The following is a 15,248-nucleotide window of genomic DNA, read 5'->3' on the forward strand; positions in this document are numbered from 1 at the left end:
CGCGGTGAGTGGGGTACTCAGATGATGGACCGAAATTTTTGAATAAGAGTGACTGTCCTCCAGACAGTCATACCATTAATGAAAAGAGAGCACCTGGCCGGAAGAAGTTTGGGGAAATTGTTTGGGCCCACAGAAACAAGGAGAGGAAAATGTCCTGTAGGAAATGGGGGGTTATGTGTCCAGGGCTGGAGGTAGAGGCTGGAATTGAAATTCATGCCTTGGGAACTATTCACACTAAAGGGCCAAATAAAGCCACATGAGGTGAGATGAGATTCCTGCAGGAGAGAGCATAGAGAGAGGAGGGCCAGGGAAAGAATTCAGAACAGCCACCTCTGGGGCCTGTAGAGGAAGGAAGCCTCAGCCAGGGCTGGAGACGGCCTCGTCAGGGAAGGCAGACGTAGCACACCAACAGCAAAGTCAAGAGAGGAAGGTCGAAAAGACAGATGTGGCTGGCAGTGTTAGCCACTGCACAATGGTCAAGGAAGACCAGGAGTGAGAAAAGGATTAGTGATTCATTGGACCTTCAACAGTAGTGCCTTCCCAATGCTTCCAAGTGCAACACACATTGAGAAATCATTTTTATGTTGCAATCGGTGAATTAGATTTTTGCTCCCAATTCTTTAGATCCTGTGTTGGAATTAGACATCCACATCCTTTGCCATATTACTTTGCAGAACCTATCACTGCTGTTTGGTTTCGACACGTGACATGCCTTGGCCAATAAAATGTTAACAGACTTGTGATTTTAAACGTGTTTACATGATCTAGTTGATTTCTGTGCTCCTGCTACTCTGCGAGAGCGTGCACTGGGACCAGCAGGGTAGACCCAAATCAGTCCTACAGCCTAGAGCCGAGCCCCGCTGACCTCAGCTAGGTCCCTCCCGGATCAGCTGAACCTTCGGACCTCCAGATCCAGAAGGGAGGGAAATCTGCAAACAGCTGCTATAAGTGACTGAGAGCTGGGAGTTATTAAGCAGGATCACCAACCCAAAAGTTGACTAATAACACAACCTTAGATACACAAACAAGTATCAAATACTACAAAATTTTGTAAAAGACCATTTCTATCATGTTTCATAGTTTTAAAGTGCTGGTTGCAACCCAGTTTGAAAAACATTGCTGTAGAGAAATTGTTCTTAGGCTTTTTTCCGTTCCAACACACCTGTCCATCAACAAGTAAGTAGCTCAAGTACTAGCTGCGTGACTCTGGGGGAACCACCTGGCCTCCTTGAGGCTGTTTCCTGATTTGTGAAATCGGAACAATACCATCTGGCTGACAGAGCAGTGGCAGAAATTAAATGAAATAATGCATGTTAAATGCCTAGCAAAGTGACTGGTACAGAGCAAATATTCAGTCAATATTGGCTGCTTATTTTCATTACTGAGAAGTGTAGTGACCAAAAAAATGAACTGGAGCAATTTCAGAGTTAAGGGCTCACTTCTTTAGGATGGGGAACCAGGCCGACCTTGCTGGAGTAAGGTAGAATGTAACTGGCAACACAGGTCTAAGTAAAGAAGAGGCAGGAATCCAATCAGCTGAGGGGCCTGGAGCAATGGGCATTAAGCATCATCTCTTTGCTCTCTACTATCCACTCCACCTCCTTCCCAGAGTTGTTGTTTTTAATAAAATGAGTAACATCTGGGAATTTATTCAATTTTTAGGGATCTAATATTACACAGTACATGTAGAGACTTAAAGGGATTCTGAGACCTGAATCTGTCACTAACGACTCCTCCAATCCTCCTTCACACTTGCACCGCCCACCTGACCACGGAGACTAGGCCAGCCGACACAGAGTAAGTAGCTGGCAGAGAGCCACACAGCCCCATGGACAAGAGGAGGCCTTGCCCCTGGAGCCCACATTCTCGACTGCTCCACAAGCCAGAGAGAAGGCTCAGTGTCTACCATTTATTCCAGTCCAAGCCTCAGCAGGTTTCATGAAGGCACATGGCCCCTTCTAATAAGCAAGGGAAGATGGGACATGATTCATAGGCAACAGCAGAGAATGAGCATCAGAAACAGGTTGTAAAAAAGACTTTTTTATTGAGAGCAGCGAGTGTAAAAAAAACAAACACAAACGACAACAATAAAGGTGTGAGGCAGGGATGGCCCCCTGCCCCCATCTCCTCCAGGGCACACCCTCCCTCCCAAACCCACCCACCCACCCTACGCTGCAAGTACATACAAAAGCCGCCCACGGTGCATACAAAAAGGGCGGGTTCTATAATGTCAAAAGCTCCTGAAAACTCCTTCATCTGCCAGGCACTTAGGATGAGGAAAGGAGAGAGGGGTGGGGAGGAGGCACAGGTATGGTCAGCGTGCACAAGTCCGTGCGAGGACGACACACTGGCATGTCCTCCCAATCCTGGCGTAGACCCCAAGGTGGGCCCCGTGGGCCAGAACGACTCGGGAATTTGAGTATATTAAGGAACACCCCTCAAACCCAACTCATCTGCAGCCTAGCCCTCCCTCGGCAAAGTTGGCAGGTGAGTGACAGAACCGGATGTGGCCAAAGGGAGGAGACTCGGGCCAGAAACTGGGGTTACCTGAGGCACCACACCGTCCCTGAAGGGGGAAAGGGTGGCACAGAAAGCTGTCCAGCCCAAGGCCCTAGTCACCCAGTCTGGGTCCCAATCAGCTCCCCCAAAGGCTGAGGGTAAGAAAGAGGAGGAAATCCCAGGCCCTGCCCAGCCCTAAGCAATGCCTATGGTGCCAGGGCCCCTAGGGCCAAGGAGGACAGGGGTCTTGCCCATCATGCTGCAGGCACCCTTCAAGAGGTCCTCCCCTGCCCATGGGTCCTGAGGCGCTGCCTGCCTGGGCTCCCTCCTCACGGCTTGCTCTCTGCGGGGCTGTCTCCCAGGGTGTTGGCGATCTCACTAAAGGAGGGCCTGTCCTTGGGGCTGAGGGCCCAGCAGCGCTGCATCAGCCGGTAGAGCTTGGAAGGGCAGCCCTCGGGCTGTGGGAGTTTGGCCTTCCCAGCCTGCAAGTCTGCAGGGAAAACGGTGAGAGGAGTGTTAGTCAAACTTTTAACCAACCCCCTGGCCAATACTCTTTGGAGCCTGCAGTTCCCACAGGCAGCCACTGGAGGGCGACTTGGGGGTGGGGGAGTTGCTGGCCAGGGTGGCTGGGCTCTGACTTGAGGAGGAGTACACTGCAAGTATCCTGCAACCAAAGGGGATAACTCCCCTAGCCCCGCATCTATAGGGCTGCTCTGGCAGGGTCCACACAGCACCGGAGGCAACCAATGCACGGGGGCTGCAGTGGGGTCAGTGCACAGGCATCAGCAGCTAGAGCAGGCACTGGTGGCAACAGCTGTTTACCGACCAGTATTTCAGTATTTCAACAGCGGTGCCATATTCGTGTTCCTGCTAAAACCAGCCCCGAGGGGAGGCAGGCTGAGCTGGCCCCAGGACTGTGAGCAAACTCTCCACCTGGAGAACATTTGGAATGGTCCCTTGGGAACTCAGCTGCCTACCTGCCAGCACTTCGTCGTCGGCCTGCCCAGCATGTGGCATCTCTCCGTGGGTGAACACCTCCCACATCAGCACACCGTAGGCCCAGACATCAGACTTGGTGGAGAAGTCGCCCTCCAGGATGGCCTCAGGGGACATCCAGCGCAGAGGCACCCAGGCCTGGCGGAAGTGGTAGTACTCACTGCAGAAGAAAACCACATGTGGGGTTGGGGCTCGGGCGGTGGGCTGGCATGGCGTGAACACAGATTGTTCCTCCCAGGTCTCCCATCCTGGCTAGAACCCAACTTTCCTACGTCAGGGCACTCAGGGAAATTGGTGACATTTATGCTGAGCGCAGAGGTGAACTGGATGAAATCTGGAGGTATCCACATGGGGTCTGACAGCTACAACTCCATTAAGAATCACACTTTGCCTATGTTTCAATAAAAGCCAGAAAGCTAATAATCATACATACTTTCGTTATTAGTTTTAAAAATGTGAGAAAAAACAAGTTAAATGGAAAGCAAATTTAAAAGCTTTACTAGTGATAAATCATGACTAAAGCAATAATCAGACCACCTGGGTTGACTGAGCACTGGAATGACTCGAGGGGAAGTTCCCAGAGGCTATGTAGTCTGTGTGGGCATTCCAGAGCAGTCTCTGGCCTTGGGTGCTGAGCTTTGTCTTAGGCTTCAAAATAATTCCTGAATTCAGGGAGTTACAGAAGGAACCATATGAATAGTTAAGTTACATAAACTGTTATAAAATGGGACTAGTTATTTTTAAAAGGTTTATAATTTTTCATCATGAGAAAACATGAGTGGCAGGGACCTGTGGCCCCCTGGCCGGAGTGCCTACTGCACCTTGGAGAGAGGAGAGGAAGTCTCTGCCCTTCCTGGGCCCTCCGGCTTCAGACTAGGCAGACACTAAACCCCTCCTGACACCTCCCACATCTGCCCTCTGCCCCTCCCCTCCCATATCCTACCTATTGTACACGTCCTTGCTGAGCCCCAGGGCCGACACCTTCACCTGTCTCTGGGCGCTGACCAGGCAGTTTCGAGCAGCCAGGTCCTTGTGCACGAAGCGGTTGTTGGACAGGTGCTCCATGCCCAGGGCCACCTGGGTGCACAGGGCCACCTGGAGCAAGAGAGGGGCTGGTTAGAACACCCGGGTCTACGGGATGGAGGTGACCGTCCCAGACAAAACCCTTAGCGGGGTCTCAATGCCGTCAGCGTGGTGCTCGGGAAGCCGCAGAGCAAAGGCACGACAGCTTCAGTTTCCTTCTCTGTACACCGGGTGGTAACAGTGCCTGCCTCGGCGGGCTGTCAGAACAGAACCAAATGAAATTAAGCTCCTGGAACCACGTGGAGACACGGCAGGTGCGAGACCAAGGAGGCACGCGGGTGGGGCGAGCGCACGGTAACTGCTTGTGAAAAATAACAGCACGAGTCGTGGCTTACGTCTTCATGGGTTGTTCCTTTCCTTTTTCACTTCAAACTTACTTATTTTCTGCTAGTTGTATATAAAATTAAAAAAAAAAACATAAGATCTCTGCGTGTGTTAACCCACAACACACACAACTGGTTGCCTCCGAGGAGGGGAGCTCGAAGCTAGAGAAGGGAAAGAAACTTACAGTTTATACTGTTTTGTTTTTAAGATTTTACACATTTACCTTTAGAGGGTAAGGGAAGGAGAGAGGAAGAGAAATATCAATGTATGGTTGCCTCTCATGTGTCTCCCACTGGGAACTGGCCTGCAACCCAGGCATGTGCCCTGACTGGGAATCGAGCCGCGATCCCTTAGTTCATAGGCCCGCGCTCAGTCCACTGAGCTACACCAGCAAAGGGCCAGTTTATATTGTTTTAATGGAATATTGTTACACAGAGAAAAGCTCGTCAAATGTGCACTTTGACAAATAATTATAAAGCTCACACCCAGGTAACAATCACTAAGTTAAAAAAAACTGCGGGGGAGGCTGGGATGGGAGAAATAGACAAAAAAACTGTACTTGAAAAGTAACTAAATAAAATTTTTAAAAAACCCCACAAAACCGAGAATGCTAGCACCCCAAACCCCTCTACGGGCTCCTTCCTCATCATACGTGCTCCCTCCCCACCAGAGGTAACACTCTCCGCACTTCTTCATAACTTCTGGGCTAGTCTTTCTGGTTTTACCATGACACATACATCCCGAAATCATACAGGTCAGTTTTGCCCATTTGGAACCAGATAAGGTTGGACGCACACAAAATGTGTGCCCTTTCTGTGCTGGTTGCTTCGACTCAGCACTGCGAGAGCCACTCTTTTCGAGGGGGCGGGGACCACTGTACTGAGTTTTCATCCTAAATACACAGTAATTCATTCATTTTAATGCCAATGGATATTTGGGGTCCCCCTAAGCTATCTAGAACAGTGCTGCTCTGACTGCGCTTACGGGTCACGTGCCCATATTTCTTTGTTGTTGTTCCACATATCTTTTTAAAAAATGTATTTTGTTGATTATGCTATTATACTTGTCCCATTTTCTTCCTTCAACCACCCTGCACACCCCCTCCCACCCACATTCCCCCTCTTTAGTTCATGTCCACGTATCATAAGTTCTGTAGCTTCTACATTTCCCATACTATTCTTGGCCTCCCCCTGTCTATTTTCTCCCTACCATCTAATGCTACTTATTCTCTGTACCTTTTCTCCTCCTCCTCCCACTCCCCTGTTGCTAACCCTCCATGTGATCTCCATTTCTGTGTTTCTGTTCCTGTTCTAGTTGTTTGCTTAGTTTGCATTTATTTTAGGTGTGGTTGTTATAGCTCTGAGTTTGTTGCAATTTTACTATACACGTGTTTTTTTTTAAATATTTTATTTATTTTTAGAGAGAAGGGAAGGGAAGGAGAAAGAGAGAAAGAGAAATATCAATGTGTGGTTGCCTCCCATGTGTCCCCCACTGGGGACCTGGCCTGCAACCCAGGCATGAGCCCTGACTGGGAATCAAACCAGTGACCCTTTGCTTCACAGGCCCATGCTCAATCCACTGACCTACACCAGCCAGGGGTTACTGGATGTTTTTTATCTTCTTTTTCTTAGATAAGTTCCTTTAACATTTCATATAATAAGGGTTTGGTGATGATGAACTCCTTGAACTTGACCTTCTCTGAGAAGCACTTTATCTGTCCTTCCATTCTAAATGAAAACTTTGCTGGATAGAGCAATCTTCGATGTAGAGCAATCTTTGGATTTCATGCCTTGGAATACTTCTTTCCAGCCCCTTCTTGCCTGGTAAGGTCTCTTTTGAGAAATCAGCTGACAGTCTGGTGGGAACTCCTTTGTAGGGGACTGTCCCCTTATCTCTTGCTGCTGCTAGACTTCTCTCCTTCATTTTAATCTTGGCTAATGCAATTATGATGTGCCTTGGTATATTGCTCTTTGGGTCCAACTTCTTTAGAACTCTCTGAGATTCTTGGAAGTCTCTTGCCTTTGCCAGATTGGGGAAGTTCTCCTTTATTATTTGTTCAAATAAGTTTTCCACTTGTTGCTCTTTCTCTTCCCCTTCAGGCACCCCTATAATTTGAATGTTGGAATGTTTAAAGATGTCCTGGAGGTTCCTAAGCCTTTCCTCATTTTTTAAAATTCTTGTTTCTTCATTCTTTTGTTTGGTTGTTTCTTTCTTCCTTCTGGTCCACTTCACTGATCTGAGTCCCAGTTTTGTTCCCATCATTATTGGTTCCCTGTGCATTTTCCTTCATTTCACTCAGTGCAGCCTTCATTTTTTCGTCTAATTTACAACCAAAATCAACCAATTCTGTGAGCATCCTGATCACTAGTGCTTTTAACTGTGCACCTGATAGGTTGGCTATCTCTTGGCCGCTTAGAAGTATTGGCTCTGGGGCTTTGATCTGTTCTTCCATTTGAGCCATTTCTTTTTTTGGGGGGGAGGTCTGGTTGAACCTGTTACATAGTGAGGGTTGGAACCTTAGGTGTTCACCAGGGCAGGGCAACCCAGTTGCTGGGTTGTGATGCTGTATGTGGGGGTGGGGTCCGACAGGGAACAGTGGCACTTGCTCTGCTCTCTCTTGGATTTCAGTCCCTCTGCCACTTCCCACAAGCAAATTGGGCCCTTCTGGTGCTAGTTCCCGGGTGGGTGGGTTTGTATACTTTCTAGGACCCTATGGGTCTCTCCAACAAACTCTCCTGTGAGGCTGGGAGTTTCTCTGGCACCTCAATCCCCACAGGTGTTTTTGATTGGTGTTTTGAGGCTTTATTTCCCCACGCTGGGGCCTTGGTTTGCGCGGTCTGTCTCGCTCCCCAGTTTCGCCTGGTTTATCTGTGTGCAAATGTGTGACCGCAGTCAGCCAGCCGCCTTGCACGCCTCACTGGGTCTGCTTGTTGCTACCCCACGCCTGGATTCTGCCAGCCACAGCCTGCGCACCCAGGTCTGCCAGCCACCACTTTTTCCTGCCGCAACCTGTCTCCGCCGATGCCAACTCTGCCCCACTTACTGGTCTGGATGAATGGTTGTCAGACTTCTGGACAGTTCAATTTTCTGTCAGTTCTGGGTGCTTTTTTGTTTCTAAATTTTTGTTGTCCTTAATTTTGGTTGTGTGAGGAGGCACAGTGTGTCTACCTATGCCTCCATCTTGGCTGGCAGTCTGCATGAATTTCTTTACAATGCCTAGGTGTGGGTCATGGACTGTGAGTATCTGTAGCTCTACAAAACAATAACAAGCTATTTTCCAAAGTGTAAGAGAGTTAAAACTATAGTTCACTGATATCCTTTTAAAATTTTGAGCCATGTGAATGTATTATATAGAACACCATACAGAACATACTGAGTGTAATTATAATGAAGTTATACTAACATTTTTAAAGTACATATCAATGCACTAAACAAACATTAATTGAGCATCTACTGTACCCATGCACAGCTGGGTGCTGGTAAAATGTGACAGGATGTGGCACAGTAGGGATCCTAGTGAGAGGACTGTCTAGACAAGACACAAGACTCGCATGCGCAGAAGGCCACCACCACCTGAAAGGAGGTGCTATATGTTAAACAGAGGTGGAGGTGGAGCACCAGGAGGGCACTTGGAAAGACCTACAGCCCCTACGCCTCTGTCACCTGCTCCAAACCCCGGGAGCAACCACTGAGGGACACATAGCACCTGTAGCGTTTGCTGACGAAAACAAGGCAACAGAAGTGCAAAGAGATCCCTGGGCCTGTGGTAGATCACTTAACAGTTGCAGACCAGCCGTGTGCTGCTTCTGCCGTACAGGCTCATCCCCAGGGTCTGTGAGGGAGAAGCCACCCATCACAGAAACGCAGTTGTGGAGGGATGACGGTAAGAACGGTGCCAAAAACCAATCCTCAGTTATCAAGGAAATATATGCCAAGGCCCAGTCAGGTATCATTTAACCCATGTCTGCTGGCAAAAGGTCAAAAGTCTGCCCCCAACTTATCTATAATGGTCAAAAAAATACATGAAAAGTAAGCCCTGGCTGGTGTATAGCTCAGTGAGTGGACTGAGTGCGGGCCTGGGAACCGAAAAGTGGCCAATTCAAACTCCAGTCCGGGTATTCCGGCGTGGGCCAGGTCCCCAGCTGGGGGCGCTGGAGAGGCAACTGATCATATCTCTCACACATTGATGTTTCTCTCCCTCTCTTCCTTCCTTTCCCTCTGTCTACAACTTAAAAAAAAAAGTAAAAATAAAACAATAACTAAACAAGTAAAAGCAGCCCATGTGTGGACCAGTAATGAGTATGTTATTGATTATCCAAAGATTAAGGTTAATGTGATTCAGTTTCTGAAATTCTAAGAGGAGTGAAAGTAAATGGGAATGGTAGAAGAGCTATTACCAAGTTACCTAGTGCAAGGAGAACACCCAATCCGAGGGAAGGGAACAGGAACACGTGTCATGTGCTGGACCCTTGAGGGAGGCTGGCTGCCTCTTACTCACACTCCGTGAGGCGGGGCTTATCCTCAGCCCACGATCCCATCCTAGACTTTACACCCAGCCTAATATCAAAGCCTGCCTCTTTTCTCAATACCACAGCTGCCTCTCCCAGGTCCCATCACTGGTGTTGGGGGCACGGGAGGGTTGTCAGCCCCTCGGTGAGCCCAGAGGTTGGGTGCTGGCTTTGGTCTAGCCCTTCAGCCTCGCCTCGGGCCACCCGGGGCTCTGAGCGGCTGCACCAGCCTGGCTCCCAGGGACACGGGACGGCTAGCAGAGGAGCTGAGCAGAGGGCTCACCTCCAAAGACATGAAACCAATTCAGTTTGGTCTCATCAGCATTAAAAAAATAGAATGGGAAATATCAGGGTCTATTACTTAATAAGGATATCATTTATAACATTTTTCATTTTTAAAACATGTAACTGTGCCAAATGTCGGGTTGTGACATAAAATGTGTGTTTTCCTACAGTGGGTCTCAGTCAAAAAAAGTTTAAAACTCAATGTTCTAAACCTGTGCTGTCCAGCACAGTAGCCCTGAGCCCCATGTGGCTGTTTCAGTTAACTGAAAGTTAATAAAATTAAAATTCCATTTCTCAGTGGCTCTAGCCACATTCTAAGTGCTCAGCAGCCACATGGCGCTAATGACTACCGCCTCGGTCAACAGTAGATGTGAACACTTCCCTTGATGCGGGAAGTCCTACCAGACAGCACTGACCCAAAACACTGCCACCGACCTGGACCCATCCACATGGTGTACTAACAGGCACGGCACACACAGAGGTTCTTGCTGAACAAAGGACACCACTAGGAGTTGGGGAAAATCTCATATTCTCAGTGCAGTTTCTTTATCAAAAGAGAAGACACAGAGACTTCTGGCCATGATGGAGGCATAGGTGGACACACTGCGCCTCCTCGCACAAACAAAATTAAGGACAACAAAGATTTAGAAACAAAAACACAACCAGAACAGATAGCAAATTAAACTGTACGGAAGTCCGACAACCATTCAACCAGAAGGGTAAGAGGGGCAGAGTTGGGTCACCGCAGGAAAAAGCAGTGGCAGCCAGACCCAGGAGCGCAGGTGGCCTGGGGCTCACCAAGGTCACAGATTCACACGCAGATAAACCTGGCAAAAAAAGGGCAGAAAGACAGACCAAGCAACCCAGGTCCCCAGCGACGGGAAATAATGCCTAAAAGCACCAACTGAAAAGGTGCCGGCTTATGGGAAGTGGGAGAGGGAACTGAAATCCGAAATCGGGCAGAAGAAGCACCATTATGCCCTCTCTGACCCTGCCCCCACATACAGCGTCCTAGCCCAGCTACTGGGTCACCCCACCCTCGTGAACACCTAAGGCTCCGTCCCTCATACATAACAGGTGAACAGACCAAAACATTATGACTCAGGAAGAACAGCTCAAAGCCCCAGAGCCAATACTTCTAAGCGGCCAAGAGATAGCCAACCTATCAGATGCACAGTTCAAAACACTGGTGATCAGAATGCTCACAGAATTGGTTGATTTTGGTTGCCAATTAGATGAAAAATGAAGGCTACACTGAGTGAAATGAAGGAAAATACACAGGGATCCAATAGTGATGGAAAGGAAACTGGGACTCAGATCAACAGAGTGGCCCAGAAGGAAGAAACAATCAAACAGAAAAGAATGAAGATACAAGAATTCAAACAAATGGGGACAGGCTTAGGAACCTCCAGGACATCTTTAAACGTTCCAACATCCAAATTATAGGGGTGCCTGAAGGGGAAGAGAAAGAGCAACAAGTGGAAAACTTATCTGAACAAATAATAAAGGAGAACTTCCCCAATCTGGCAAAGGAAATAGACTTCCAAGAATCTCAGAGAGTTCTAAAGAAGTTGGACCCAAAGAGGAATATACCAAGGGACATCATAATTGCATTAGCCAAGATTAAAATGAAGGAGAAAAGTCTAGCAGCAGCAAGAGATAAGGGGACAGTCACCTACAAAGGAGTTCCCACCAGACTGTCAGCTGATTTCTCAAAAGAGACCTTACCAGGCAAGAAGGGGCTGGAAAGAAGTATTCCAAGTCATGAAAGGTGAGGACCTACATCGAAGATTGCTCTATCCAGCAAAGTTTTCATTTAGAATGGAAGGACAGATACAGTGCTTCTCAGAGAAGGTCAAGTTCAAGGAGTTCATCATCACCAAACCCTTATTATATGAAATGTTAAAGGGACTTATCTAAGAAAAAGATAAAAAAGATGAACAGTAAAATGACAGCAAACTCACAAATTATTAACAACCATACCTAAAACAAAAACAAAAACAAAAAAGTAAAGTAACTAGAACAGGAACAGAACCACAGAAATGGAGATCACATGGAGGGTTATGAACAGGGGAGTGGAAGGAGGAGAGAGGGGGAGAAGGTACAGAAAACAAGCACAGACAGTGGGGAGAAAACAGGGGGAGGGCAAGAGTAGTGTGGGAAATGGAAAAGCTAAAGAACTTATGACATATGGACATGAAAGCGGGGGAAGGTGGGTGGGAGGGGGTGTGCAGGGTGGAAGGGAATGAAGGGGGGAAATAGAACAACTGTAATGGCATAATCAATAAAATATATTTTTTAAAAAAGAGAGAAGCCCTGGCTGGTGTAGCTCAGTGGATTGAGCGCAGGCCTGCGAACCACACGATCGTGGTTCAATTCCCAGTCAGGGCACATGCTTGGGTTGCAGGCCAGTTCCCTGCAGGCCAGTTCCCAGCAGGGGAAGCACTAGAGGCAACCACACATTGATGTTTCTCTCCCTCTCTCCTCCCCCTTCCCCTCTAAAGATAAATAAATAAAAAATCTTAAAAAAAAAAAAAAAAAGAGAGAAGACACAAAATCTCCAGATAGCTTCCAACCAAATGTGTGTCAGCAGTGAGGAGGGTTAAAGAGGTCAGGTGACCAGATCTACCAGGGTCACCGAGCCCCCCGGGTGCAGAGTCCTGCACTGCATCTCCAGAGAAAAGTAGAGGCCACACTCCCAAAACAGCCCCCCGACTGCCATCCTCGGAATGCCCCAAGGGCCACTGGGGCATTCTACCGAAGGGCCAGGTAACCATCGTAGTGAACAGCCTCTACTTCAGGCTTCAGAACCCCAGGGCATCGCTCGGCCTGGCCTGCTATCTGTGAGGAGCAAAGGCTTTTGTAACGTGCCCTCGTCACACGTGCCACCCCCCACCTGCTCTCACTCTGCTGCCAGTGAAGGCAAACAGAAGAGAGTGGGTCTGGCACGGTGACTGACTCGCTGTCTTTCCAGAGAAGCAGTGCTTCTGGAAATGCTAAGTGAGGACAGTGAGAGGGAATCCTGTCAGACCCAAGCCAAACAAGCATTTCCCTGCTGCTGGGCAAGCCGCCATCAGGTGGCCACAGGACTCCTTCAGATACCGTTATGAAGACCACACCCGCCCCTTCCTTTCCAACTTCAATACTCTGAGGGCTTGCCCAGGCTCCGGCTGATCCGCTGTGACAGTACTGTGCTCCCCTCACAGCAGGCCTTCCATGTCCTCCCAAGGGTCCCGCACCGACTGCATGAAGCACTACCCACCAGGTGTGCGAGGCTGACCCTGCTCCTCGTCTCACCATCAGCTTACGCGTGATCCAGGGAGAAATCAAAGGTTACAGCTCTCTAAATAATCTTCATCATCTTAGCAGCTACTCTACCAAGTATTACCTACAATTATGCCTGCGCCCAGGGTCAGGGTCTGATTTCTATCACTACTCCACTGCTATCCTGAAATCCTCCTGGGGCGCCCCCAACCCACCCACACCATGTAGGGCACCCTGGTTCCAGCTCGAGCTGGCCAGGGAGCACCCCACCTACCACCCCACCTCCCCTGAAAACTTAACTCTTCCTCCTTCCGTTCTCCCGGACCCTTAGGCACGTTAACACAGTAGCTCACTCAATTACCAGCACAAGAAAGAACAAGTATCTACAAGTTTTAGTACACATTTCCTAAGAACTTGTCATTTGCATGGAATCCCCAAAGAGCAGTATTTTTTAAACTACTGATTAAGACCCACATAGGTCTCAAAACCAATTCTGTGGGTTAAAAAAAGTAGGCTGGGCTGGGGCGTAGGGGGTGGAAGGACTGAACGAAAAAGAAACGAGTCATGGACGTGGACACCGTGTGCTGACCATCAGTGGGAGCGGGGGTGGGGGGCGTGGAAGGTATAAGGGGAATAAATAATGATGGAAAAAACACAATGAGCCCTGGCTGGTGTAGCTCAGTGGATTGAGTGCGGGCCTGTGAACCAAAAGATCACGGTTCGATTCCCAGTCAGGGCACATGCCTGGTTTGCAGGCCAGTTCCCAGCAGGGCACGCATGAGAAGCAACCATACATTGATATTTCTTTCCTCTCCTTCCCTTCCCTTGTAAAGATAAATAAGCAAAAGATTTTTTAAAAAGTACCTATCCTTTAGAAAAAAACACAATGAAAATAATAATAATAAAAAAGGCTAGAAAACATTAAGTACATCAAACACAGTTGTGAAAGTTTCATTTCAGTTTGCATGTGTGTACACACGGGTCATGATTAAAATGTACTTCTTACAAGAGTCCTAATCAAAACACATTTCAAAAATCATTGTCCTATGTAAGGACTCCTTGAACTTTAGTAAGCTCACAAATCAGCCGAAAAGGTTGTTTGAAGAATGTGAGTCCTCAGACCCTACCTTCAGATTCTCTGACTCCTTCAGGCTGAGTGAGGCGTGGTCCAGAAATCAACTTTTTAAAAAGCAATCCCACCCCCACCCCCACCAGATACAGACTACTGCCCTCAGAGAGTGGAACCCACCTGACTGAAGCTCCCCCACCAAATTTCAGGTGTGCTTTTGAAAAAGCATGGGAGAGATCTTTAGCAAAGGTGGTGATGACTTTGGGCCACATACAGTCTCAGGTCACGTGACAGGGTAACTGACTTCCTGCCAGCCTGCGTCCCTACGCCAGCCACAGAAAACGTACCTTGACTCCCCTCTCTCCTGAGTCCAACCCCTTCCTGCCATTCACAGACTTCCTGTCCTTGAGAACTGAACTCAAATAGCTTTCTCTACCAGGAATCCTTCTTTATTAACCACGTCGGTCTGTCCACCTAAAGGATGTGGATGTCCTCAACATCTCGTAGTAATTCAAGCCTCTCACTCACTTCCTGTGTCCTACCTGAAGTCTGTATGGCGCGTGCATCCTTATTTACCTCAGCCCCCTCACAAGATCCTAAGTGCCTCCATGATGCCTGTCAGTTTCAGGGCTACAACCCCAGTGTTACAAAGGGCCGTTAGGGCCATGGCTGCTTGCTCAGTGAAGACTTGCTGGCCCCGTGCATGTCCTCACTTGTGAGCTCTGGGGTCCTAACATCCCACCAGCAGGAAGTGGCACATCTTATCCTATGGCTTCTCAGAGATGGAGACACGCATGTGGCATCCAGAGGTCAGCTCTGGCTGACCAGGCGCCAGGTTACTTGTCCTTAGTCCATTCACCGGTACTGGGAGGATGTCAGCCTAAAGGGCCCAGAGCCACTTCCCCAGAGAGATCAGGGGCAGCCACGGTCCCATTCGCCTGACTAATCAACCAGCCATACCTTTCCGCCCTGCCACCAGAGCCTGTGACCTGAGTCAGCTTACAAGGCAGGAAATGGTCACCTGGAAGGGCCCTAGCAGTCAGTCTGTCTACCTGCCCTGGGCTTTGACTGGTTTATGAGGTGATTTTGCTGTCAGCTTGGAGGCAGAGTACCCAGTCACATGGAAGGAGGTGGATCCATTTCAGAGGAAAGGCTGAGGACGGAAGAGCTGGGCTGCTGAAGGTCTCATCTGATGTGGGCGGGGGGACAAGCGAGTTTTC

The 15,248-nt window shown here is 48.6% G+C and overlaps 1 protein-coding gene across 1 annotated transcript in view; it reads right to left on the bottom strand.

Moving 5' to 3' along the window:
- Positions 1-2,167: 2,167 nt before the first annotated feature.
- PTK7 (protein tyrosine kinase 7 (inactive)) overlaps positions 2,168-15,248 on the bottom strand; it is a 63,427-nt gene continuing 50,346 nt past the window's right edge. The window contains exons 18-20 of the mRNA XM_037154375.2: positions 4,439-4,590; positions 3,477-3,655; positions 2,168-2,989 (exon numbers count right to left, since the gene is read on the bottom strand). Coding sequence (XP_037010270.2) covers positions 2,829-2,989; positions 3,477-3,655; positions 4,439-4,590 — 492 coding nt within the window. The 3' untranslated portion in view covers positions 2,168-2,828. The remainder of the gene's footprint in view (positions 2,990-3,476; positions 3,656-4,438; positions 4,591-15,248) is intronic.

The sequence above is a fragment of the Artibeus jamaicensis genome, unplaced genomic scaffold (genome assembly GCF_021234435.1).
Source record: "Artibeus jamaicensis isolate MK-2021 breed Jamaican fruit bat unplaced genomic scaffold, CSHL_Jam_final contig_484, whole genome shotgun sequence".
NCBI classification, from domain to species: Eukaryota; Metazoa; Chordata; class Mammalia; order Chiroptera; family Phyllostomidae; genus Artibeus; species Artibeus jamaicensis.